General features: G+C 45.8%; 1 protein-coding gene across 4 annotated transcripts in view; it reads right to left on the reverse strand.

Annotated features, from left to right (window-relative positions):
- LOC112401377 (solute carrier family 22 member 4) overlaps nucleotides 1–27,395 on the reverse strand; it is a 46,442-nt gene that overhangs the window by 10,119 nt on the left and 8,928 nt on the right. Inside the window, exons 2-6 of one of the 4 annotated variants that reach the window (XM_024747604.1) lie at nucleotides 20,543–20,646; nucleotides 19,042–19,196; nucleotides 11,611–11,713; nucleotides 7,626–7,752; nucleotides 4,313–4,407 (exon numbers count right to left, since the gene is read on the reverse strand). In XM_024747604.1, coding sequence (XP_024603372.1) covers nucleotides 4,313–4,407; nucleotides 7,626–7,752; nucleotides 11,611–11,713; nucleotides 19,042–19,196; nucleotides 20,543–20,646 — 584 coding nt within the window. Of the gene's footprint in view, nucleotides 1–4,312; nucleotides 4,408–7,625; nucleotides 7,753–11,610; nucleotides 11,783–19,041; nucleotides 19,197–20,542; nucleotides 20,647–27,395 lie in introns of all 4 variants that reach the window. The other 3 variants (XM_024747603.1, XM_024747602.1, XM_024747605.1) reach the window with 3 other exon arrangements.

The raw sequence follows: 27,395 nt of genomic DNA on the forward strand, positions 1-27,395 counted from the left end.
CATCAGTACCATTTTTTTTTTTAGATTCCATATATATGTGTTACCATACGGTATTCATTTTTCTCTTTCTGACTTACTTCACTCTGTACGACAGACTCTATGTCCATCCACCTCACTACAAATAACTCAATTGCGTTTCTTTTTATGGCTGAGTAATATTCCACTGTATATATGTGCCACATCTTCTTTATCCATTCATCCAATGGTGGACACTTAGGTTGGTTCCATGTCCTGGCTATTGTAAATAGTGCTGCAATGAACATTGTGGTGCATGTCTCTTTTTGAATTATGGTTTTCTCAGGGTATATGCCCAGTAGTGGGATTGCTGGGTTATGTGGTAGTTCTATTTTTAGATTTTTATGGAACCTCCATACTATTCTCCATAGTGGTTGACTTTTAATTATAGTTTCAATTTAATTACTTGTGATAGGTCTGTGTATATTTTCTAATTTTTCCTGGTTCAGTCTTGGAAAATTGTACCTAGCCAATTATTAAATCGTATTATTATTATCTTATTAAATCTTATTAAATCTATCTTATTAAATCTTATTAAACAAGATTTTTCTTGTTTCTTGAGGTGAGATTGAATTGCTATAAACTTCCCTCTTAGAACTGCTTTTGCTGCGTCCCATAGGTTTTGGGTCGTTGTGTTTTCATTGTCATTTGTTTCTATGTATTTTTTAAAATTTCTTCTTTGATTTCTTCAGTGATCTCTTGGTCATTTAGTAGTGTACTGTTTAGCCTCCATGTATTTGTGTTTTTTACAGTTTTTTTCCTGTAATTGATTTTCAATGTCATAGCATTGTGGTCAGAAAAGATGCTTGATATGATTTCAGTTTTCTTAAATTTTCCAAGGCTTGATTTGCGAGCCAAGATGTGATCTACCCTGGAGAATGTTCCATGTGCTCTTGAGAAGAAAGTGTATTCTGCCACTTTTGGGTTGAATGTTCTATAAGTATCAATTAAATCTATCTGGTCTATTGTGTCATTTAAAGCTTGTGTTTCCTTATTTATTTTCTGTTTGGATGATCTGTCCATTGGTGTAAATGGGGTGTTAAAGTCCCCTACTATTATTGTGTTACTGTTGATTTCCCCTTTCATGGTTGTTAGCATTTGCCTTATGTATTGAGGTGCTCCTATGTTGGGTGCATAAACATTTATAATTTTTATATCTTCTTCTTGGATTGATCCATTGATCATTATGTAGTGTCCTTCCTTATCTCTTGTAACAGTCTATTTTAAAGTCTATTTTATCTGATATGAGTATTGCTACTCCAGCTTTCTTTTGATTTCCATTTGCGTGGAATATCTTTTTCCATCCCTTCGCTTTCAGCCTTTATGTGTCCCTAGGTCTGAAGTGGGTCTCTTGTAGACAGCTTATATATGGGTCTTGTTTTTGTATCCATTCAGCCAGTCTGTGTCTTTTGGTTGGGGCATTTAATCCATTTACATTCAAGGTTATTATCGATATGTATGTTCCTATTACCGTTTTCTTAATTGTTTTGAGTTTGTTTCTTTTTTTTTTTTTTTCGGTACGTGGGCCTCTCACTGTTGTGGCCTCTCCCATTGCGGAGCACAGGCTCCGGATGCGCAGGCTCAGCGGCCATGGGTCACGGGCCCAACCGCTTCGCGGCATGTGGGATCTTCCCGGACCGGGGCACTAACCCGCATCCCCTGCATTGGCAGGCGGACTCTCAACCACTGTGCCACCGGGGAAGCCCCTGAGTTTGTTTTTGTGGGTCTTTTTCTTCATTGTGCTTCCTGCCTAGAGAAGTTTCTTTAGCATTTGTTGTAAAGCTGGTTTGGTGGTGCTAAATTCTCTTAGCTTTTGCTTGTCTGAAAAGCTTTTGATTTCTCCATCGAATCTGAATGAGATCCTTGCCAGATAGAGTAATCTTGCTTGTAGGTTCTTCTCTTTCATCACATTAAGTATATCCTGCCACTCCCTTCTGACCTGCAGTTTCTGCTGAAAAATCAGCTGATAACCTCATGGGGATTCCTTTGTATGTTATTTTTTGTTTTTCCCATGCTGCTTTTAATATATTTTCTTTGAATTTAATTTTTGTTAGTTTGATTAATATGTGTCTTGGTGTGTTTCTCCTAGGGTTTATCCTGTATGGGACTCTGTACTTCCTGGACTCGGGTGACTATTTCTTTTCCCATGTTAGGGAAGTTTTCCACTATAATCTCTTCAAATATTTTCTCAGATCCTTTCTTTTTCTCTTCTTCTTCTGGGACCCCTATAATTAGAATGTTGGTGCGTTTAGTGTTGTCCCAGAGGTCTCTGAGATTGTCTTCAATTCTTTTCATTCTTTTTTCTTTATTCTGCTTCTCAGCAGTTACTTCCACCATTTTGTCTTCCAGCTCACTTATTCGTTCTTCTGCCTCAGTTATTCTGCTATTGATTCCTTCTAGTGTATTTTTCATTTCAGTTATTGTGTTGCTCATCTGTTTGTTTGTTCTTTAGTTCTTCTAGATCTTTGTTAAACATTTCTTGTATTTTCTCAATCTGTGCCTCCATTCTATTTCCGAGATTCTGAATCATCTTTACTATCATTACTCTGAATTCTTTTTCAGGTAGATTGCCTATTTCCTCTTCATTTATTTGGTCTTGTAGGTTTTTACCTTGCTCCTTTGTCTGTGACATATTTTTCTGCTGTCTCATTTTTTTTCCTTTTTTTTATGACTGGGATTGTGTTCCTGTCTTACTGGTTGTTTGGCCTGAGGCTTCCAATACTGGAGTTTGTAGGCTGTTGGGTAGAGCTGGGTCTTGGTGCTGAGATGAGGACCTCCAGGAGACCTCACTGCAATAAATATACCCTGGGGGCTGAGGTTCTCTGTTTGTCCAGTGGTTCGGATTTGGAGCTCCCACCACAGGAGCTTTGGCCCGACCCCTGGGTCATGAACCAAGATCCCACAAGCTGCGTGGTATGGCAAAAAAAACCCCAAAAAACAACTATAACAAAGTAGAAAATAAAATTAGACTAGGAAACTGACAGATATGTTAGAAAAAATATAAAAATAAATATATAGGTGAAACAACAACCGGAAGGTAAAACAGAGCCATGATATTAAAAAAGAGATGGAGAAAAAAAAAAAAGGTGGAAAAGGCCTTGGATGTGGAGGGCAGGGCCTAAGCAGGGGCAAGGTTTGGGCAGTGGGCAGGGCCTATGCTTAGGACCCACAGGGCTGGAAAAGGCCCTGGGGGGCACTGGGGGTGGGGCTCAGGCATGCCCATCGCCTCTGGTCTCAGAGGATGGGGGAACCCACCTGGGAGCCCAGCAGGCTTCCTGGGCTTGAGTGGGTAGGGCAAATACCCTCTGCTCCTCCCATCCTGGAGGGCCCCTCCCAGCTGCCTCTCCTGTTCTCTTCCAGCCTCCCTCCTACACCCCCAGGACCAACCCAGCCTGGAGGGGACCTCTGAGAGCATAGGACCTGGCTCGAGAGCTGGGCAGACTTCCCCAGCCGATTCAGCAGGGGAAACGCTGGGTGTGCTCCCCCTGATCCAAGCCCCCGAGGGTCCCTCCAGGCGTGGGAACCTCTCCCCCACTCTGAGCCACCCCTCAGGGGTGCCAGTCCTGTCTGGCCTCCACTTCTCCTTCCCCTGCTCAGTCCTCCCATGTTCTACTGGTGCACTTGGGGGTTCTTCCCATCTCCTTGGGTGTTGGGGTCCCCCACCAGCATCTGGCAGACACCCTAGTTGTGAGGATACGTGAACTCTGCATCTTTCCACACCACCATCTTCTACCTGTTCTGATTACCGTCATTTTTTGTGCTGCCATCATGGGGTAGGCATGTTCTTTTTGTCTTCTTCCTAATTTCTTGGCAGATACATTATTAAATCTTGCCTACAAAGTCAGTTCGTTATTTCTAGGCCTTAAAATCACTTGGTAGATTCCTATGAGCAAGTATAAAAAGCTTGTCAAAACTCCAATGCAGGCAGTGGGGATTCAGGGTATTCTAAGTTCACTGATTAATTTTCAGTATAGCTTCTGGAAGCAGGAGCTGAATTAGCGTCTCAGCTTCAGGCATCAGGAACATCATTAGTTTTAATCCCAGTAACTCTAGGAGGAGCAGGGAACGATTTCCCAGTGGGTCACAGTATTGCAGACCTAAATATTGTTCCCTGTGACATTTTTTTTCAGTATCCAGTTCCATGAATTAAATTGAAGCCTTTCCAAATAACTTAGAATTCTAAAATTTTAATTTTGCCTCAGGAAGACCCAGGCCTTGACCTTGTCCCCTGAATTAAAGAAAATCAATTGTATATTTACATTCTGTATGTCTCATTTCCAGATCTCTTATTACTTACCATAGCAGCAAGAACATAATTGTTATTGTGCCAATATTCCGAGTCCTGAACAGGTCCAGAATGAAAACTTTCTGCTGCTTCACGGGGGATAGCTCCTGTTGTTAAAGTAATGCACACAACCATGAGATTGAGAGGTGGTGAGGAAGTATCTTTGGCTATGACAATATATTCTTATGCATGTATGTCTCACATCACTTTCAATATGCTCAGAAGTCTGGAATTTGCAGGGAATAAGGGCATCTAAATATATGATGCTTATTATAACGTTTAAAAATGTTTGTGGCCCATTTTAGACAGAAGCCTTTAAAATATATAACATTGGCTTCACTGTCTCTTTATATAAAGCCTGACTGCTAACACAGCCTTGCCTTCACTCATGGGCATCATTATGGGTGACCTTAATCACACTGAGCCTTAGGACCTGTTGAGTGGGTAGCGCCATATAGCCCCAAACTGCTTTGAGGTCCATATCTGCTTTTAATACTTGTCCTGTTGTTGTTTCAGTGTCAGAACACACATGGGTTAACTAGGGGACCTTGGGCAAGTTACTATTTATCCTCTATGAGCCTCAGTTTACCTCTCTGTAAAATGGGTATAATAATCAAGAGTTGAGAAGATTAAATGAGATCATATATATAAATCTTAGCATAGTACTTGAACCATGGTAGATGCCCCATACATTTTAACTATTACTATAATTACTGCACCATTGAGGAAAAGATGTGAGCTGTCAGTGGTTGGTGGCAATTTCATACCGCTGTTGATGGGCTTCCTTCCTTTACTTTTAATTTCCTGAAGTTAACTTGCCATGTGTTAGGAATCTAGATAATCAAGCTTATTAGAATTGAAACTATCAATACACTATTTACAATAGCCAAGACACGGAGACAACTCAAGTGCCCATTAACAGATGACTGGCTCAAGATGATGTGGTATATATGTACAATAGAATACTAGTCATAAGAAAGAATGAAATATTGTCATATGCAGCAACATGGATGGATCTAAAGAATATGACACTTAGTGAAATAAGTCAAACAGAGAAAGACAAATATTATATAACTTATATGTGGAATCAAAAAAATAATACAAATGAATCTACATACAAAACAGAAACAGACTCACAGACATAGAAAACAAACTTATGATTACCAACGGCAAAAGGAAGGAGGGTGGGAGGGATAAATTAGGAGTTATGGGATTAACAGATACAAACTACTATACATGAAATAGGTAAGCAACAAGGATTTACTATATAGCATAGGGAACTACAGTCAATAACTTTTAATAACCTATAGTGGAAAATAATCTGAAAAAAATATGTATATATAACTGAATCACTTTCCTGTACACCTGAAACTAACACAATATTGTAAATCAACTATGCTTCAATTTAAAAAAAAGAATTGAAACTAAAAAGTTACAGGGCTCTGAGGTGGAGCCTTTTATCTCCTCAGGATAAAGTACAATGACTCTGTGGCCCTATTATGTGTGTTCAGTAAGAGGCTGAGGAAGGAATTTTTACTACAAAGGAAGGAAGAGTGCCAGACCTGCCCTTGTAGCAGGTGCTTCCCAAATATTAGCATCCTTCTTTCCGAAAACAGACACCTCCTCATTCAGCTCACAGCCATGTTACCTTTTTGCTTCTGTACTACGTGGAGTGTACAACTCTAGAACATGCCCCTGGCAGTATAACCCTGTTATCCCAACAAAGAAAGCCCCTGCATAAACTACTGGGAACTAGCAGTCCTCCTGGAAGGTTCTGGGAGTGGTACCAGGCACAGACAGGACCTGTGGATCAGGCATCCAGTTATATTGACCAAGGCTGGGAATGGAATTCTTGATCTGAAGAGCAAAGGATTAAGACATATTTGTTCTGGCAGCCTTCTGAGAGCTTGGGCTCATAGCCACTGTAATTAATCCTCCAGCCATCACCAGGGTATCTGTTTCTGTCAGAGATCGCAAAGGCCAGGAATGGAGGAAGCCCTCAGGGTGGAGCACTGGCGTGCTCGCCACCCTCCAAAGTCCTGGGGTGGGGCAAGCATAAAGATTAAGAAGCATATAGTCTTCTTGAGGTGTCCTGAGCAGTTCCTGACCCTCTGGCCAGGAGTGCCATTGCCCCATCCTCTCCATCCATCTAAGTGTCCTCCCTTGTTTGGGCCTGCCTCTTCAACCCTGAGTCACTCTACTCTCTTTCTCTGCTGGCTCACAGTGTCCACTCCTAGGGGACTTCCTCCTTCATGTCATCACTTACCTTCCATCTAATCCTCTTAACACTCTTGGTTACATTCTGTGCTCCTTATGTCTCTAATTTTTCTTGTTTTCTCTAGGAGCTGGCACGAGGCATGGCCAAGGACACTGTGAATCCTCACTGACTGGCAGGAAGCGAATCTGCTTCCACTGAATATCTGCTTTTCCTCGTGGCCTCCTGCCTGCAGGGGTGAATCCTCCAGCCTGTGCTCTCAGGCCTTAAGGTTCTAGACACAACATAGCAAGACTAAAGACATGTACAGCTTCCCCAGCAGACTTTGGTAAGATTCAGAGTACAGTGGGGAGCCCATGGGTGGAATACCCCCTCAAACACATTTTCCCCTCTTAATCTGGACATTCAAAAATCACCAGTATGTAGCTGCATCAATGGTGTGGAGCAAGACCAATAAAAAGTTGGAGATAAACTTGCAAAAGGGAAGGAAACTAATATTTAATCAACACTTGCTATATGCTAAGCAGTTTACATATATTATTGCACTTAATTGGTCCACAGCCCTTTGAGGAGGGCTCAGAACTTCATCATCATTTTGTCTCTAAGGCCTTGAACAGTGCCTGGTACATAATAGGCACTCAAAACCTATTGAATCAAATTAAATTCCATAATCAAGAATGCATAACTGGGGCTTCCCTGGTGGTACAGTGGTTAAGAATTGCCTGCCAATGCACGTGACATGGGTTCGAGCCCTGGTCCGGGAAGATCCCACATGCCATGGAGCAACTAAGCCCGTGCGCCACAACTACTGAGCCTGTGCTCTAGAGCCCGCGAGCCACAACTACTGAGCCCATGTGCCACAACTACTGAAGCCCGCGTGCCTAGAGACCGTGCTCTGCAACAAGAGAAGCCACTGCAATGAGAAGCCCACGCACTGCAATGAAGAGCAGCCCCCACTCGCTGCAACTAGAGAAAGCCCGTGTGCAGCAACGAAGACCCAACGCAGCCAAAAACAAACAAACAAATAAATAAATTTTAAAAAATAAAGAAGACTTTGAAAGAAGAAGAATGCATAACTGATCTCAGGAGGAAACATGTGCAAATCCTTACCTCCACAGGATCAAAAACCACCGCTGGGGCAGCTACATTGTTCATTTTTGCAGCTTTTTGGATGATATCTTCAGCTTCTCTAAATCTTCTCTGGGATATCAGCCACCGGGGAGATTCAGGAATAAACCTAAAATTCATTTGAATGTTTTATAATTTTTCACAGTAGCAAGGTTGATGCTATCAACTGTAAGTTGCCCCCGAATAATTTTTATTTTGTAAAATTCTAGTTTGTCTTTTTAAAGAACATCAAGAGGGAGGCCTCATAAGATTTCCATTATTTGTAGGAATAAATAAAATCACCTTCAAGTTTCAAAGTTATGATCAAATCAAAAGACAGATCATTAGTTGTACTTGAAGCCAGAGCCACACTATAAGGGGTAACATTAACTGGGTATGTTTAAGCCAGGGCACCTGGAGAACACCATCCACAACTTCATAGACGGTGTGGCTCATAAAAGAAACACAGTCTAGTATCTTTTCAGTGTGTCTATCCCTAGGAGAATCCCTGGTGCCCAGCTGGTGATGCTCACAAGTTTATTGGGTAAAAGAGGGCATCTGTGTTTCTCAGGCTTTTCCTACAGTCAGAGGAGGAGGTTAAGTGCACTGACACCTTCCTGTGGGCTGCCACATGGCTCTCAACAGATTCTCAGCTCAGTGAGTACCCAAACCAGACCACAGCCAATGTGGTCTTATTTTTTTAATGCCTAGAAACATTAAAAAAATTTTTTATATTGGAGTATAGTAGATTAACAATGTTGTGTTAGTTAGAAACATATTTTTTTATTACACAATCTATCCACATTTTTAACTGATGCTCAAACATGGTTGACTTCTATTCTTTCCTAATTTTTCTATTTCTATTTATTATACTTTAATTTTTCTATTTTTTCCTAATCTTTATTTCTCAGAATTGCTTAGCCAATCTTCTGCCAGCTCTTGTTTTCCTTACTTATTTGTCAGTATTAAGTTATCCTAGAAAATAAATTATATGTAGCAGATATAGTCCTCCTATAACTAATAGGCCCCTCCAAAGCCTCAATAGGAATTATCTCAGAGCAAAACACAACATATCGAATAGCCAACCGCCAGCTTCTGTCCCTAGCCTACTACAAGCACATGGGTTGAAAAATGAACCCAGTCTGCATTTTTTGGAATATATCCCTTGGTTGGTCCCTGTAGCAACTGTGATGATGTTAGGCCACTCCGTTTTAGTAACTAGAGCTGTGCTGTCCAAGAGAACTTCCACTGGTGTTCTGTATCTGCGCTATCCAATACAGCAACCGCTAACCACATGTGGTTATTGAGCTGGTGTGACTAGTGTGACTGAAGAAACGAATTTTATATTTTATTTACTTTTAATTAATTTTAATTTAAATCGTTGCATGTGGCTACTGGCAACTGTATTAGTGAAGAATTAGAGGTCTTACCCCACAGCCACTATATACAGCATGGGCACTTCTACTTCTGAGAGGTATCTTTCCCCAACCAGGTTGTTCTTAGAAATATCCTACCTTTCTTACTACAAGCTCAGAGTGCCATCGCTGGTCTCAGGTTCCTAATGTTTAGTCAGCTAGATGTTGCAAAGCTTTCCCCATGTTGCACCTATGGGCTCCTTCCCCACCCACTACACACATAGTCCATTTGTACCTGTGATCACTTACTGCCAAGCCTTTTAAAGGAAATTTGAGACATAAAAAATCCCCAAACCACCTGCAGTGGCTCCATTTTCAGCCCACTGTACTCAGGATTGCTGCGATCTCTACTTTTGAATTGCCATGGTTTCTTGGTGCATAAAGAATTAAGTCTAGAGCTTCCCTGGTGGCGCAGTGGTTGAGAGTCCGCCTGCCGATGCAGGACTAGCTGATCATTTCAAGTTAGTGGAGGGCCAAATAAGGTTGTACACTATAGCCTCTCGGTAGATTTAATTCAAATTGAACAGGGGAAGGGCGTTGCTGGAGAGTCTATAATACATATTAAGTAGGCAGCAGAGGTCACAGTAGCTCAAAGCAATCCCCACATCAACCCAGCCCACCCGGATGGATGGGCATTGCTTCAGGAAGTCCCACCTTCAAGGACAAGATGTTCAAAAGAAGCTATTTTATTTTTACAGGAAAATGGTAAAACTCTTGTTAAACTTTCAGGACAAGCACTTAGCATGTTTGTCCTGGCCCCGGGTTGCCCTCTCTCTGGGGCAGTCCTGTCCCTGGTACAATGTGCCCACAGCTAGGAACACTTACCAACCAGCCCATGGGCAATAGAGGAACAACTCTTCTCAGGGAAAGAGTAAGGCAGCTCCTTGTGGGATGGACCTTCTGTGCTAGAAATTCAAGAAGCTGACCCATCAGAGCTGTTCCTTGCTGTGATATTTGGTTCTGAGGCAAAGATCCAAGCCCCACAAACTAAAATCCCTACTAATCCCTTATGGTCAGTCAGGGCCCTTCTATTTTTGCTCTTTCTCTCTCTCTCTCTGGTAGAATCATACAGTAATAAAGTTGACTATAACATATTTTAAAAGTACTGGTCTCTTATGCCAAAGTGACAACTAGAGCCAAAGAACACAGATTACTAAAATCATTCATTGGAAGAGGCAGAAACTAACCTTTGAATAATCTTGTCTTGTGTCTTGAGAGACTCAAGACATCTTTTAAAATAAATTCAGTGAGCAGGGGGGTTGTGGAGAGAGGGACGGAGGGTATGATGATGGTAATGATGCTGCTGGGCTGATTCTCATTCCAGAAACTTGCCCGGCTCTCAGACTGGGTCAGGAAATCAGAAGAGTATCTGACCTCTAACACACTGTCTCTCAAATTCTAGGGAAGTAAGAAAAAAAAGTGTTCTCTCTCCCCCATACTCACCCATGCCAAGAATCTGCACTGGTAAATCATAGCAGTCTTAGAGGTCATAAAAGGACAGTAGTTTGGAGTGGTCTAACAAGAGCCATCTGGTCCAACAAGGTCACGATGTACTACCTGTCAGCCTCTACGGCTGCCTAACAGTTGCAGCAAGATGAAGGCCCTTCTAGGAAACTTCCTCAGGCAGTGTGTCCACAGGACAGGGCAACCACGAGGGCTAGTCTAACCTCTGAGCTCTAAAAGATGATCAGAGAAACTTTCATTGTGTGTGAGCCAGTAGAGATAAAGCAGTTCAGTAAAACCAGTCACTGCTGGGAGATTTGATTTTGACATCATGAAACCAAACCAGGACTAATTAATGACAGAGAGAGAGAGAGAGAGAGAGAGAGAGAGAGAGCGCACCACACCCCATAATGGGAAAAATCCCCTTTCCTTTTGCTTAAATATGGAAAAATCAAAGAAATGGGGAATCCCTCCCCAAAAAGGGTATGGCTGTGACCTTATTCCATCATTCTTAATTTGTTCTCTCACCTAAAATCTTCCCCATAGCCATACTGGGTGAAACTGGGGCCAGTGTCTCAACACTTTGTTATTCCCACACTGACGTGCCAAAATTTGGTTGAAGGGTAGTGGGAGGAGAGAAGAGAACATTTTCTCTAACAACTCATTAAACAGAAGGAGTTCTCTCGCCCTTCAAGACAAAGCAGATAAACAGTGACATCTCAGACGCTAATCATCACACGACAGGGAAGTTTGAGGAAGTTACATTAGTTGTAGCCATGAGGAGAACAAGATTTCCTAGCGAGAGAAAAGTGTCAGAAGAGCAGGGGGGCAGAGTTAAAAATAACAAAAGCCAACAGACCATCTCCACAAACAATCACCACCAGTAACAGATAAGGGGGGGGGGGGGAGCCTCAGGGGGACTGGGTTTCCTGAGAATGGTGCTTTGTGGGATGGTGGGGAATCAAACCCCAGCACATAGGCCCACCCCAAAGAGCCAAACGGTCTCTGGGCTTCAAGGCCCCAGCCTGTTCCAGTGAGACCAGCAAGCCCACGCCACGGTCAGCCCCAGGCTCTGGGCTCCAGGCTGCTGGCTCGCAGCAGGGGGCTGTCTGGGACAGAGCCACACTCACCACCACAGCGGGAAGCACAGCACCCCCGGCACCGTCAGCGCCAGCAGAAGCATCCGCCAGTCTCTGATGAAGTGAGCAAACAGCGGCAGCAGCATGTAGCCAACTGCAAAACATGTGCACACGCCTAACGTAGAGAATAGAATACGAACTGACTTGCCAAGAATTTCTGTTCCTGTTCAAAACAAGGGAGGAGTATTAGCATTTTAACTCACTTTAATATTTGCTTTTTACATCATTACCTGGCAGTTAGAGTTTAAAACATAACCACTTAGAAAAGGGAAAAGGTGTTTGCCTCATGGCCCAGAGCAGGAGCGGTCAGGGTGGAGGAAGGTGGGACGTGACCCAAGACTTACCACCGCACAGAAGGATGAGTTTTCATGAGATTTTAAAGGAGCCACAGATTTTTTTTTTAAAGGCTTCCTCATGTCATAGGAACATCACTCCCAGCCCTAAGAGGTAACCTCTTCTGAGGATGCCACATTTCCAAAGTAAGAGCCCCGGGGTAAGGAGCAGAAAGGGTGTCCCAGGAGACCGGGGAGGGGCGGGTGGGGGGGGGCTCTTCTGAGGGCGAGTGGATTATGGGGCATTTAGCCTTTCCCACAATTCTCCACTGTAAATAAGCAGACACGGGTCTCTCGGAAACAGTGGAGAGTTCAGTCACTGAGTTGTGTTAGGACACCCTTAGCCACCCTTGAGCCCTGAGAAATGATAAAGAGGATCCAGCTGGCTCTGGAGGTGCACAGAGCAGGGCCCCAGCACCCAGAACTGAATTCTGCTGCAGCTACACTGTGCCCAGGGCTCAGCCCCAGGCAGTCACAGTCCATACAGCCCAATGAAAGACAAGAAGAAGCTGCTCTTCCCGCCTGGCAGGCGGCAGCCCTGGAGCTGTCCACACACAGAAGGAGCTCGCAGAGCTTTTCCAGAACACCACAAAGGTCCAAGACTACTTGGCATCTGGCCCTGTTCTGGGAAAGGCTCCTGCTCTGCTCAGCACCACACTGGATCGCTCAGCCCCACTTCTTACAGAGATGTTGCCTGCTCCTTGGAGTGCTTGATTTGAGACAGGGAGTCCAAGAACAAGCTCCTTCTGTTGTCACAAAACTCCAGGCCCTTTACCCAGAGTTCACTCTTGGTCTTCTGCCCTAGGGCGGAGATCTGGCCAATGGCAACAGCTCCGTCTTTTGTTTGAGATCTGCCCACCACTACCGAGAAGAAGCAGCCCAGAAATTACAAAATAGATCATTCGAAGGTCATTCAGGCTTAGCTTTCAAGAGAGAGTTTTTCAATCGTGTTTAGATGCCCTGAACCCAGGCTAAGGAATTAAGGGCTAATTCCAGAGAAGCAGTAAAATTACTACTTCTGTTGGTTTTCCTTTCTCACCTCCTACCTGTTCCTGTCCTCACCTCTCTTCTTCTTCTTCACTCAGCATAACTGAAGATGTACCTCAGTGGTTCCCCCTTGAACAGCCATTTCTAAAAGCCAGACTGATAGAAATGGCCAGGATTGTGTACCCCTCACAATCTGGACTGCAGACAACAGCCCTAACCACCCAGGGCATTTCTCAGCCTCTAAGCTCATTTCCAGGAATAGGGCCAGACTTCTTTCAGGATCGTGACTGTTGTTTCCAGATATTTTCTTACCTCATTAATGACCTTCCTACCACTCCATAAGAAGACTCACCATGCCATGGTTTCTAAACACTTCAGCTGTGATTATTATGACATGAGAATGAATAGGGGGTGATTTATTCCTAAGCAGAGATCCAGAGGTGAAGCAGCAGAGGATGTGACTGTGGAAAAGAGAAAGTGCCCAGGACCAAGTGAGAATCTTGTAGACTCATGAGACCAAGGGAGCTCCCTCACACTTCCATGACCCTGATGAGAGAAGAGAGAGAAGTTACACCTCTGGATTCTTGGATAATCTCCCCCTCTAAGCTTGGATCTCAGGCCAGAACAGAGTTGTTCTAACTTTGCAGAGTACCCATGGGGGACAGAAGCTTCATAAATCTACCCCTCTGCCTTTCTGTGGAGCAACACAGATGGCACAAACCTGAATAGTTCCTTGTTAGCACGACTTCCTGCTCACTGACCTTTCAGACAATCACCCTGCCTTGAACACCATCATCATCATCTTCATAGCTAGCAGTGTTTTGAGGAGGCACTTCGAGCCAGGTTCCAGACTGAGTGTTTACATATATTATCTCTTTGAATCTTCACAACAATTATATAAGAACTAATACTACTTCTATTTTATACATTATCAGCTGAGACTTAAAGAGTTGAAGCAAATTGCCTAAATTTACACATATGTACTAAGTGGGACAGCCAGGTTTTAAGCCTGATCAGTTTGACCTGTGGATACTGTCCAGGAAAAAAAATTACCTGGGAGCAAAGCCTTGGCCCTGTCAAGCAGTCCTTCAACTGAGGTCCTAGTGGAGACGTGTGGGAGATGGGTGAGGCCACACCTGCCTTTTAGAAGTTAGGATTTGTGTTTTCCCCACCTGGGCTGGTTTTTGAACTCACTAGAGGCCAACCAGCCCCCTCTGAGGGACACTGGGAGAGGAGGCCTGTTTCCTGCACACGTTTCACGGCCTGCAGGTGCCAGAAACTCCATGGCAGTGAGATAGGTGACTGGTGACTTCTGGCTCCGCTGACCGGGGATCCTTGTCCTGGCCTCCTTTACCCCCTAGGTTTTTACTCCTAGGACAAAGCCCACTTAGTCTTGGTCTAGTTGGGCCTCTGAGTACCACTTGGGAGTGAGACTCTGACATCTAAGCCAAAGAGGCATGTCTTGGCCAGGAGTGTTTGCCCACTGCCCGTCACTGCCACCAGAATCTGAGCACTTTCTCCAAGAGGGAGTGACTCAGAGAGTGCCAGGCTTACTACCATGTTGATCAGGGCCCTTCTGTGGCAGTCAGCCCAGGAACCACTGGATCCATTTCACTTGGAGGCAGGACCTGCCACTCCATGAATGACAAACAGAGGTCTGCAGACCCCAGCTCAAGAAACAAGACTGTGGTGCAGTTGCCAGGATATGGGGTAGGACCTAAGGGCCCTAGGATAGGAGTGGCCTCCATTAGTCATGTGCAGAGCCTGGGCTCCTTGATGCTCATTTGCTACTAGAGTGACTTTGACAAGTCCTACTTCATGGAGCTATGGTTATGAGGCCTGAGATAATGTAGATAAAGGGCCTAGTCAAGTGTCTGGCATGTGGTAGGTACTCAGGAATAATTAATTCTTTCATCCTGCTCAAACAGTTGACATGTGCCAGATGTCAGGGGAATGTTGGAAAGTACAGTGCCTTTGACCAAGAGACCCGGTGGAAGACAGCAGAAGCTCTCTTTGCTCCCCGGAAAATACTCCGAATTCTCATCAAAACAGCAGATATTCCCTTGCTTCCTCTCTCTCCTCTACAAACTTTCACAGATCATTCTAGTAAAAGTAACCTTTCCTATTTCTGCATATACCCAGAAAATTTATAGGAGCTCCTCCCAACACTCCTAGGCCATGACCCGCGTTCTCTATAACAACTGCAATGGCTGCCTCTGCCGACCAGATGTGAGCCCCTTGACGACAGACAGGAGTGAGTCCTTCCTCCTCCCTGGGTCCCCCCGGTTCTTCCCTCACACAGTTCAGTGCAAACGAGGGCTGCCAGCAAATTTCAGCACCTTTTTAATGTATTTATATCCCACCTCATCCCTTGAAGGTTTTGAGGTAGCTTATAATTTGAATAAAATAAAATAATGGTAACGTTAAAGTAAAATACAAAGAAAGGTGAAAAGCTATGCCTTGGAGAAAAGAACAAAAATATGTAATGGATCACTTTGGCAAACGGTCTGGCAGTTCCTTAAATGGTAAAACATAAAATTCCCACCTGACCCAGCAAGTCCACTCCTAGGTACATACCCAAGAGAACTGAAAACAGATCCACAAAAAACTTGTACTCAAATGTTGATAGCAACATTCTCCAAATTGGTCAGAGAGTGGAAACAACCCAGTTGTCCATCAGCTGATGAAGAGATGAACAAAATGTGGCATCTCCATACAATGGAATACTGAGTCATGCTACCACATGGACCAACCTTGAAAACATTAAGTGAAGGAAGTCAGTCACAAAGGCCACATATTGTATGATTCCATTTATCAGAAACATCCAGAATTGACAAATCCACACAGACAGGAAGTAGATTAGTGATTGCCAGGGGCTGGGGAGAGAGGAGTGTGGGGGAGTGACTGCTAATGGCAGGTGAGGACAATGTTCTGGAGTTAGGTAGAGTTGATGATCGTACAACTTTGTGAATACACTGATAACCACTGAATTATACACCTTTAAAGAGTTAACATTATGGTATGCAAACGATATCTCCATTAAAAAACTCTGTGGCTGATAAAGGCTGCATAGTTGATACAGCCTGAGCTTCCGGGTAGCCAAAGTTATAAAGGAAGATGCCATCAGTTATGTACTTATCAAAAGGAAGAATACATTTAGACCTCAAAGGAAGCAGAACTTTAAATAGTTCAGCATGCTGGAACAAATATTGCAGAGGAGGTTGATGTTAGGAGTACTGGGAAAATACTGAATTAATGGATCAGTCAAGACAGGAGACAAAATAAATTCAAGCAGCTGGTTATGAGAGATAAAGGAGGATGCCGTTGGCATTTCACCCAGAGGCTGTGGACAGGTCAAAGGCGTTGTTTCTGGGAAACAGTAGGAGATTGTGAGGGGGAGCTAGACTGTGGGTAGGGCCAGTGTCCTTGGTCCTGAGTGGTCACTTCCTCCTGAACAAGCATCATTCTGGCAGCTCCCTCACTTCCAGGTGTATCCACGTTCTGTTCCTTTAAGTAGCACCGTTCCTTCCTTTCTTTTTCTTGTCTCCTGTGACTCTGGCAGGCTTTATAATTGTTAAAAAGCAGAGCGAGGAGAGGATGCATTTTTGCATTGCTTTCAGAGTGGGAGTAATTCAGCTTCCTGAATTAATGTGAAGAATCCTAAAACGGGAGATTATCATCACAGCCTCTTGCCAACCCTTCCCTAGGGCTAGAGGGCAAAAGGGAAGGCCCAGACAAAACGCAGACCGGATCCAAAGCTTAGGTTTCTTTTAGTTAAATAAAACCCAGAATTTGACTATGCTAGGTCTGGAACACCAGAGAGCGCTGCTGCACTGCCAGAAGTCAGCCTCCGCCGAGTCTGCCCCACCCCACCCTACCCCAGGCGCTGATGAGCGAGTCTGCCTTCTCCAGGGGGCAGGTTGGTTCTCAGCGACACTCTGAAACGTTCAGGCCTGAGAACCCAGTATAAAGAGGCTCATACCGGTGCACAAAAGTCAGCAGTTTCCTGCAGAGCACAGTAGAGTAACACTATAGCCAGGGAGGCTCCCAGAGCACCCTACCACAGCCCTGGACCAGGCTGATGGGGAGCCTGCTATACCCAGCGTCCCACCGATTTCTGGCTTGTACCTCTAGGTTCTGACTGATCTTACAGATCTTACTTTCCCCTTGGCCTTCTCACTCGTCTCATCATGGGGAGCAGGGAGGGAAGTTGGTTGTAGTGTCAAGGTCAGCTGGGCAGGGACTTTCTTGCAGGAGGCCTGGGGTGGGCTCTCCTGGCCGCATCCACTCACACAGGGGAGGCTCCATGGCTCCAGAAACACCCTTTGCCCCTGGAAAGGCAGGTCTCAATGCTGCCATTCCGCAGGACCTGGGGGATGCCGTGCATGGCACAGACGCCACCTGGCTCCTGATCCCAATGACAGGGCTTCTCTGGCTTCACTATGACCTTGTGCCCTTCCATTTCAGGTGACTCTTTAGGTCCTCCTAAAGGGCTCTGCTGGCATCAGGCAGATTCCTCTGTTTAGTCTCTGGTATGTTCTGGCCCAAGCAAAGCTACCCATTGGGCTTTCCAGGTATAGGGCGGTCATCAAAAGGAACAAGGAATCTGCAGGGTTTAAACCATGAGAACAACAGGCTCTGCTGTGTCCAAGAGCCCTGTGTCCTTGGGGCCATCAGGCATCAGGAGGTATTAACTTCTGTCCTGAATTCCTCCAATCTCAAGTTTCCAGTACCACTGGCTGGAAGCTTTCTGGGTCCTCTCCTCAAATGACCCTCTTTAAGAAAATCTTGCTCCCCTCCTTCCCTCTGCAGGGAGGAGAGAGGCCTCATCCTGCTGGGGCCTGCTGAAGAGGGTGCTTCTGCGGGGACCGTGTGGCTTCAGCATACCCTCCCCTTCTCCCTCTTCAGACACTGAGGTTGGGCCTGTGGAGAGGGGCTCTTCACAAATAATTAAAGGAGTAGAATTTGAACAGTTCCATCTTGGCAATGTGACAGGGTGTACACACCCTCAACTAAGAGAACACAGGATCTCAAAAGCCAACGAGTCATCCAGAATCTCATAAGCGACCAGAATCATCTTACTAGATGCAGACTTTTGAGACAAGAAGAATCATTAGACTTACATTAAAGGGGCACTATTGGTAATTACGCTGTGACAATAGGGACAAACTGGGACAGCCAACAAGGAAATATGATCACACTGGAGATTATGGGAATTGGTGTCTATTATCCCAGATGTGCCCCCATCTCCCTTTCTCTCACCTGCTCAGAGGGAGCAGGTGGGCTCAGAGAGCCTGCTGGGGACTCTCACTCCTGCGGATGACCCTTATCACCCTGCCCGGAGCTCACCCTGCTGCCTCCCAGGAAAAGCTGGTAAAGGCCCTGGGGTCCTCCTCACGACCTTTAGCTTGTGAGTCCCCCTCATGCAGCCTGATATTCCAGAAGCAAGGGTGCTGCTAGGAGATAGGACTGCTCTCAGCAGTAAGGCTTGTCCTGCATGCAGCTGATATGCTCTGGGGGTGGACTCTGACTTAGGGGTGAGGCCAGATCTGCCTAATGATGGCTGGCTGGCACTGGACTCCTGTCTGCACGTGCCTCCTCCACCTGTGTACTGGGCACACCAACTACCCTGAGTACCTCCATGGGCCATGCCCAGCTGCCAGGAACACCCTTTAGCCCCAGCCCAGGCAGAAACCTCAAGCTTTCATAGCTCAGATCAAAGACACCCCTAGGCTGTCTCTCCCTCAAGATCCCCTCGTCTGTCCCTCTCCCGAGCCCTGTGTTCTTGAAATGTGTCTCAGTTATTACCTGGCTGGTTCTTACCAGCTGCAGCTCTTCTTCATTGTCACATTTCAGGGCCCAGCACGGAGCTGGCTCCCTGTGCGTGCCTGCCTTGCCTGCGACCCATCAAAGCACCTGTGGCTAGAGCCTCCACCACCAGCACATATATCCCCGAGGCTGGTCACATTTTGGAAGCACAGCCTATGAGATGAGGTGCTTCCTTCTGTGCTAAGAGCACTCCCTGTGCCCTCTCCAGTGGCCCCCTCTTCCTAGGCCTCTCAGAGGGTTGCAAGGAGCCCTGTAGGTCAGAAGCCATTCCTACCTAGTATGAAGGCCACCACATAGTTGGAGATCTGGCCCATGCCGACGATGACAAATAACATGGTGAACATCTCCCAGTTGATGGAAAAAATCTGCAGGAAGCTGAAGCCAGTCTGCACAGCCATGGTTGCGAAGAGGATGGTCTTTCTGCCAAACCTGTAGAGTACAGCACAGGACAAGACATGGCCCGTGAAGTTCACAGCAGCACCGTCATAAGGGCATGTGGAAACTCTGAGTCAGGCATTGCTGCAGACTTTGTTTTTCTCAAGGCTGTGACAGGCTTCCTTCCTGTCATACCCTCCCAGGTTCTTCCTTGGTGAGGCCTCAGGCATCCATCTGCGCAGGAGGTAACTTCTGAGATTCTGAGCCTCCTGTATCTCAAAAGCACAGAGCAGCTTATGCAAGGACCATGTGGAAATCTACTCTTTAGAATGAGTCATAGGTAGAAGCTGCCATCATATTTCTGGAATGTGAGTATAGATTGCAGATACATCTAACATCAACAACATGAGAATTCTGTCAATCCAGAACCAAGAGTCCTTCTATGTCAGTGGTTTCCAACCTTGGCTGCGCCCGGAATCAAGAGAGCTTTAAAAAATACCGGTGCCAGCACCTGCCTTCCAACATGCTTATCGTCCGGATGTAGACAATTGGATGCAGTTTGGGTATTGGGACTTGAAAATATTCTCTACTGTGCATACCAAATTGGGAACCACTGCTCTATGGAAAGTGTAGCTTCCAGCAACATCCATTAATGACACTATAGTTGGCTTAAGTCTTTTTTTTTTTTATAAGTCTTAATTTGACTTTCTGATAGTGTCCAATGGCTAGAAGGGAACACAGGTATGAGCAGAACAGTCTCCCACCCCATCTTCCAAACTCAGTTCTCAGTCTGTTGGGTCTGGGGTCCCACTGGGCTTCATGACTGGGGGAGGGACAGCCACTCCTCTGGGAAGCCTTCCCCAAGACTGACGTTGAGCATTCCCACCTCCCTGCTCTGATACACAAGAACATTCAAGGGCCAGTGAGGGCACATCTCCCAGAGCTGCGATGCTGTCTCCTCCTGACTCTGTGCCCCAGGAGGCCCAGAACCAGCCTGGGTCAGCTCTGTGGCCCCAGTGTCCAGCCAGGGGCCTGACCCACAGCGGAGGTGGGTGCACTGTTAGGGAAGGGTACTCCCCAGAGTCTGGCCCTGACTCTGGCTGATGGCTGGTTGTGGATAGATCACAAGGCATCCAAGAGCTAGGGGTGGGGTGGGGAGGCAGTGGGGAGGCAGCAGTGTACATTTTCGAGGGGTTTGGTGATATAAGGGCTCCACTTTTCAATGGGTCCCCGCAAGGGGCTGAGGGCAGAGGACAGAGGAGACATCATGGTTCCTCCTATCACTCACTTGGTGGCCTAAGGGGCCTCCCTTTCTCTGGGTGAAAATACCCTAAATTCAGTCCAACCCCAAGACAGGCAATGAATTGACAATCACCCTTCCTCCCGCCCAGTACCCTTACCTGTCTGACAGCTGCCCAGACACAAAGGAGCCGAGGAGCACGCCTACGAAGAACAGGGAGGTAGTAAGGGGCGTCTTCCAATCATCCTCACACACCAGACTCCACTGCCAGGGAAAATGTGAAGTGTGAGCCCAAATCCTCCAGCCCAGCTCCAAGGGCATAGCATGGCAGCCAGGCAGGCTCTCCTCCCCTGTGCCAGGCTGTCACTTATATGCAAAGGGCATAGGCTTCGCAGCCCTGGGGTTGACTCCTGACGCTACCATTTACTGGGGCAAGTCACTGTCCTGCCTGAGGCTCACCCTCCTCTTCCGAAAGGGAGGGTGATACCTCTGGCCCTGCTTACATCGTGTATTAAGAAGTCAGCTGAGGCACGGCTTTGACTGGCGACCCCTCAGCTGTGAAGCAGTATGAAGCAAAGATGCCATTTCTGCTTCAGAAGGCATCACAGCATGGAGGGAAGGTGTTTGAAATGCCTGCAGGGCAGGGTAGAGGGCATGGTCACATGATCCAGTTGTAAAAGATTCCTCTACTTTGTTGAAAAGTGCACGTGGTCCCCAGGGGCCGGTGATTATATTTTCTGAACAGAAACCTCCAGAGAACCCTGTGCTCCCTAGCCCACTTATACCGTAGACCACACCTAGGGCCTGATCTGGGGCTCCACTGTGCTAGGAGTGGGGTTCCCACCCCTTTCCAGTGCTCCTTATCTCCCCTCTGCAGTGCTCCTTATCTCCCCTCTGCACTCCTCTACCCTCCTTCCCATGCAGCCCTCACAGAAGTGCGGTCCCTCCCATTCCCCAGGGCCCGTGGGCTCTGGTAGCCCTAGCAAGTCCCTGCTTGTGAACCCATAGAATGAGAGTTTGAGGCAGAGTTTCAGTTTCCAGCTCTTAAGTCAATTCAGCAAAATCTCAAGGGGAGGCTGCAGAAAATTCAGTGTGTTCAGTGAGCTTTCATTCATTAAAAAACAAGCAGGTGGTGCCAATAAATATTTTGGGGCTGTGGTCACGGTGTTGCCGTGTGTGGCAAGATGATCCAGACTCTAGGAAAAATCCCCTGCCTCCCACCCAATCCCAGCCCCACCCAGCAGTGGTGCTGCTCCCATGACATTCCCAAAGCAATTTAGATCTTAATCCTCACAACTTCCCTGAAATAGATTTATAAAAGAGTTCACACATTTATATCATGTCCCATCTGCAGCAGAGAGAGGCATTTATAAGGATACATACAAGAGAAATGTGTACAACAAAAAGCTAAGGGAATCTGGGCAAATGAAAATCTCAGGGGAGGAGGGGCTACAAAATAAGCAAGCCAGTGGTAAGACTGACCTCTGGCTGTCCTGCCCAAGGGCCTGTCTGCTTGCCAGGGAAGCCCTGAAATCTGGCTTTGAATATCCCAGCAGCTCAGCTCTCAGGATCATGGTGTGCAAAGTGATAAACTCATTCTGCAAAAGCTCAGTTTTTCTGAGTACTGAGACCTGAGAGAAGCCTCTCCTATATACTTCCTTCCACAAAGGGGCCACTCTGTGTTGTTGAGGATAATGTCTTTGAGAACACCCCCATCCTGGAGACAATAACAACATTCATAAATCTGCCTCTGCTTGTTCTCACAATGATGGTTACAGGTGGGACGCCCAAACACAGCTCTGCAGAAGAAAAACAATGTGGACCAGAAACTCTGCTCTCTACCCCTCAGGCACAACTGAGGATAAGTCTGAAACCACACCCAGAGTAGTGTTGCTTCAACTGGGGTACCTGAATAGGCTTCAGGGGAAAGGGCACAAACCCTCCAAAACTGTATGGCCAGATTCATGTGCCCTGCGAGGCCACGGGTCAGAAGGGGTAGACAAGACATGTACCTGAATTAATGACCACCCACTTCTAAAACATCACTCACCAAAGTGTCAGAAAAGATCTTGGGATCTGCCCCAACACACAAAGAGGTTAGTGATTGCGGCCCCAGAGCCTCAGGATGTGGAGTATAACCCATTTTGCAGAAGAGTAAACTTAGGCTCTGAGACTGGTGTTTGCCTGAAGTCATAGCAAGTAAATACCAACTCGGGCCTCAGAACTTAACCATGTCCCGCTTTGGACAAGAACTCCAAAGGCCAGACAAAATGAGTTTATTACGCCCTACACTTCTTCAAGGAATGTGACACCAGGACTAGTGGCAGAAGATCTCCCCCACACCACCGCCTTTAGCCTTGGACAGAGCCAAGAAAATCCCAAGTTTGGTAGGGGTGTTAAAGTGTCCATTATCAACAAACACCATTCCATCTGCAGTCAAGCAGAAAAGCTCTTCCAAAGATAATGTGCTCTCCTTTGTGTTTTTAAAAATATTTTTCTGTCAGGACATTGCCTTTGGGCAGGATAGATAGCACTTAGAGAACGAAAGGAAAGAGGAAGGCTGTTAGATGTGGAGCCAGGCATTGCATGAGCAAAGGTAGTAAACAGGACTGGCTACCTAATTTGCAGGCCCAGTGCAAACTGAAAATGCAGAACCCCTTGTTCAAAAATGATTAAGAATTTCAAGACGTTGGGACTTCCCTGGTGGTGCAGTGGTTAAGAATCCATCTCCCGGTGCAGGGGACATGGGTTCGAGCCCTGGTCCAGGAAGATCCCACATGCTGCGGAGCAACTAAGTCCGTGTGCCACAGCTACTGAGCCTGTGCTCTAGAGCCCACATGCTGCAACTACTGAAGCCCACGTGCCTAGAGCCCGTGCTCTGCAATGAGAGAAGCCACTGCAATGAGAAGCCTGCGCACCGCAACAAAGAGTAGCCCCCGCTCACAGCAACCAGAGAAAGCCCACGCACAGCAACGAAGACCCAACACAGCCAAAAAGAAATAAATAGATTTATAAAAAAAAATTTCAAGACATCAATAGCAGAGCATTAAAACCAAGTGTGGGGTCCTGTGTGACTGCATGGGTTGATGCCCATGAAGCTGGCCCTGATAGTGGGTCAAGCCTAGTCTCTTTGGGGAATGGAGCAAGGAAAGGAGTTCTGTATTGGGTGCTGAGAAGGGTGAGGTGAGGGCCAGCTCCCCATTGCTCTCCTACTGGAGGCCATGAGGCCATGGTTCTAGGTCCCCCTTCCTTCCCTGAAGAGGGGCCCAAGAAGCCCTGTCAACACCATGCAGGGAGATCCTGTTCACAACTGGCAGGGGAAGGCAGCTGGACCTCATGGTTCCTTATGGTTGGTTCCAAGGCTGGGTTTCCTCTTGGGGAATTACTGTACCCAGAGAGTCTTTTCGAAAGCTGCAAGAGACCTGCAAGATCGGCAGATAAAGTTTTCACTGCGGCTTATGGAACTGGGGTCCAATAAATCAGCTGCCAGCCTGTTTTCTCCACGGGGCTATTCTTAAGGAGGCCAGGCCCTGCCTGCCCCAGTCCCTTGGGGTTTCTAGGGGTATGTCTTGGGGCCTTAATAGTCAGGTCCCAGGGAACTCCCTGTGGTTAACAATGACATGGCAGGACCAGTGGGAGACAGCCTTTTCCTTGATGAGACAGAACTGTCCCGTGGGTCTCTGCACATGTGTGTACACACACGCACACACAAACATACATACATACACACAGTCCGCTCAGAGGCTAATGGCTGATGGCCTGGTGAGGAGCTGCCTGGCATTGCTCTGGAGCTGTGCTTTAAGGTCAAATACCACCATTACTGAAACATAACCCACATTCCCACACACACCATAGACAAAGAGTAGAATGTCCCAAACTGTGCCGGGTTGAGGCACTGGATGTGCTCTCACAGGATTACTGTGTCTGTCTCATCCTCAAGGTCTTAGACCAATGTTCCCTAACAGAGCAGAATAAGTTCCATTTGGCTGGGCCATCTAGCCTTCAGCTCTGCTTTAAAAAACAAAAAACCACGTCACAAGGTAATAGGGGACATGAGGTCACTCCTGGCCTAGAAGAATATGCGTCTCATGCCCTCAACAGTAATAATAATAGGAAGGACAAGTACAGTGTATTGTGTGCTCACTGTGTGCCTTGTATTACTCATGGGATCTCAAAGTTGCCATGTGAAATGGGTATTCTCTTTATCCCCATTTTACAAATGAGTTAATGAAGGCATAGCGCAATGAAGTGACTAGCCTGAGTTCTAGTGGATTGGTAAAAGGAATTGCTTAACCATTTATTCAACCATCACTGAGCACATGCTCTGGGCCAGACTGTGTATGGGGCACAAAGCAGACATGGTCACTGCCTCCACAAAGCTCAAGGTCAAGCATACTTTACAGGACAGATCAGGTGTGCACATGTGCATGCATAAGCCCAGCCATCCTGGGTGGGGTGGGCTTTGTTCTGGGCCACTGTGCTCTCTGGCTAGAGAGGAAAAGAGGCACCTCCTGCTCAACCTTCTCCAGGTGGACAGAGTTCTAAAACCTGAACACGTTCATATAATCATTCTAGATAACTAACGCATGTACAGGGCTAGGCACGTGGTAGATGCTTAACAAACTGTCGATTAATGAATGTTGAACAATTAGGAGTAATGGAAAATTAGTTTGGAAATGTGTGGTATCACACACTGTCCTTTTTTTTTTTTAATTTACAGTTATTTATTTATTTTTGGCTGCGTTGGGTCTTTGTTGCTGCGCGCGGGCTTTCTCTAGTTGCAGCGAACAGGGGCTACTCTTCGTCGCAGTGTGCGGGCTTCTCATTGCTGTGGCTTCTCTTGTTGCAGAGCACGGGCTCTAGGAGGGTGGGCTTCAGTAGTTGTGGCACGCGGGCTCAGTAGTTGTGGTTCACGGGCTCTAGAGCACAGGCTCAGTAGTTGTGGCACACGGGCTTAGTTGCTCCGTGGCATGTGGGATCTTCCCCGAGCAGGTCTCAAACCCGTGTCCCCTGCATTGGCAGGCAGATTTTTAACCACTGCGTCACCAGGGAAGTCCCTCACACACTGTCCTTTGAAAATCACCCTCAACCTTGAACTCTCCAAGTAACCAAAGTCTAGCAATTTTAGCCTTTACCAAAGCCATAAAGGATCATAAAGATAAGTGTATCCCTGTGACCTGCATAGAACTGAGAACTCTGGAAGGCAGCCTCCTGTTGAGCAGAGAGCACAGGCTCTCTTGGGTTCTACCACTTCCAGCTGTGTGACTTTGGGCCACTCATTCACCTCCATTAGCCTGTTTTCTCATCTTCAAAGAGGTGACAATAATACTCCCTCTTGAGGTTGTTACGAGCATTGGACAGGAGATGTAAGTAGTGTGTCTGACAGTGACACATTACAGGCCTCATTAAATGGTAGTTCCCTTTCTACTAATCTCATGCCTTTGTCCTAACCAAAACCATGACTTATAACAAACAGCATTAATGAATAAGCAAAGCAGGTTATACTTAAACCTGACTAGGCAGAAGAGATTGTTAGAAAACAGAACTTTCTATTCAATGACTAAAAACCAGAAAAGCTTTTACCACAAGGTTTAAAACCCCTTTATAAATGGACTTCAATCTCAGAGACAGCTGTGAATGAAAAACTAGCAATGGTTCATTTAAGAATGGATTTCTATGTGTTCTCTTATAGTTATATTTTTCATTCGGGGGGAAGAAGAGGAAGTAGTAGTTAGTTAATAATAGTATATATATCCACCCACAATTTCTTCTTTATAACTTAGTTGCAGACTTAAAACTGGAAATTTCCTGACCATTGGGGGGGAAAAGCTGGCTACTTAATTCTTTTTGTTTATAAGGTCTTTAGTGAGGTATAATTTACACACTATAAAATTCATTCTCATGTTTACAATTCAGTGGTTTTTACTATATTCACAGAATTGTGCAATCATCAGCACTATCTAATTTTAGAATGGTTTCATCACTCCTGAAAGAAACCCCATGCCCATTAGTAGTCACTTCCCATTCTCTTTCCTCAGCCTGTGGCAATCACTAATATATTTATGAATTTGCCTACTCTGGACATTTGATATAAGTGGAATCATACAATATATAGTCTTTTGTGACTGGCTTCTTTCACTTAGCATAATGTTTTCAAGGTTCATCCATGTTGTTGTACCAAATATCAGTACTTCATTCCTTTCTATGGTTGAATAATATACCATTGTATGGATATACCACCTTTTATTTAGCCATTTATCAGTTGATAGACATTTGGATTGTTTCCACTTTTCGGCTATTATGAATAAAGCTGCTATAAACTTTTGTGTACAACACTTTGCAAGCGTATATGTTCTCATTTCTCTTGGGTATATATGAGGAGTAGAGTCACTGAGTCATATGATAAATCTATGTTCAACCTTTTGAGAAACTTGAAAAATGTTTTCTAAAGTGGCTGCATCATTGTACAATCCCAACAGCAATGAACGAGGGTTTTAATTTTTCCATATTCCTATTAACACTTGTTATTGTGTGTATTTTTTTAAAATTTATTTATTTTTGGTTGGGTTGGGTCTTTGTTGCTGCATGTGGGCTTTCTCTAGTTGCGGTGAGGGGGGGCTACTCTTCGTTGCGGTGTGCGGGCTTCTCATTGCGGTGGCTTCGCTTGTTGCGGAGCACCGGCTCTAGGTGTGTGGGCTTCACTAGTTGTGGCTCACGGGCTCAGTCACTGTGGCTCACAGGCTCTACAGCTCAGGCTCAGTAGTTGTGGCGCACAGGCTTTGTTGCTCCACGACATGTGGGATCTTCCTGGACCAGGGATCGAACCCATGTCCCCTGCATTGGCAAGCAGATCCTTAACCACTGCGCCACCAGGGAAGTCCCTATTGTGTGTCTTTTTAATTTTAACCATCCCAGGGGTGTTAAGATGTATCTCCTTGTGGGTTTTTATTTATTTTTTTAATTTTTTAATTTTTTTGCGGTACGTGGGCCTCTCACTGCTGTGGCCTCTCCCG

This window comes from Neophocaena asiaeorientalis, unplaced genomic scaffold (genome assembly GCF_003031525.2).
Source record: "Neophocaena asiaeorientalis asiaeorientalis breed wild unplaced genomic scaffold, Neophocaena_asiaeorientalis_V1.1 scaffold599, whole genome shotgun sequence".
NCBI classification, from domain to species: Eukaryota; Metazoa; Chordata; class Mammalia; order Artiodactyla; family Phocoenidae; genus Neophocaena; species Neophocaena asiaeorientalis.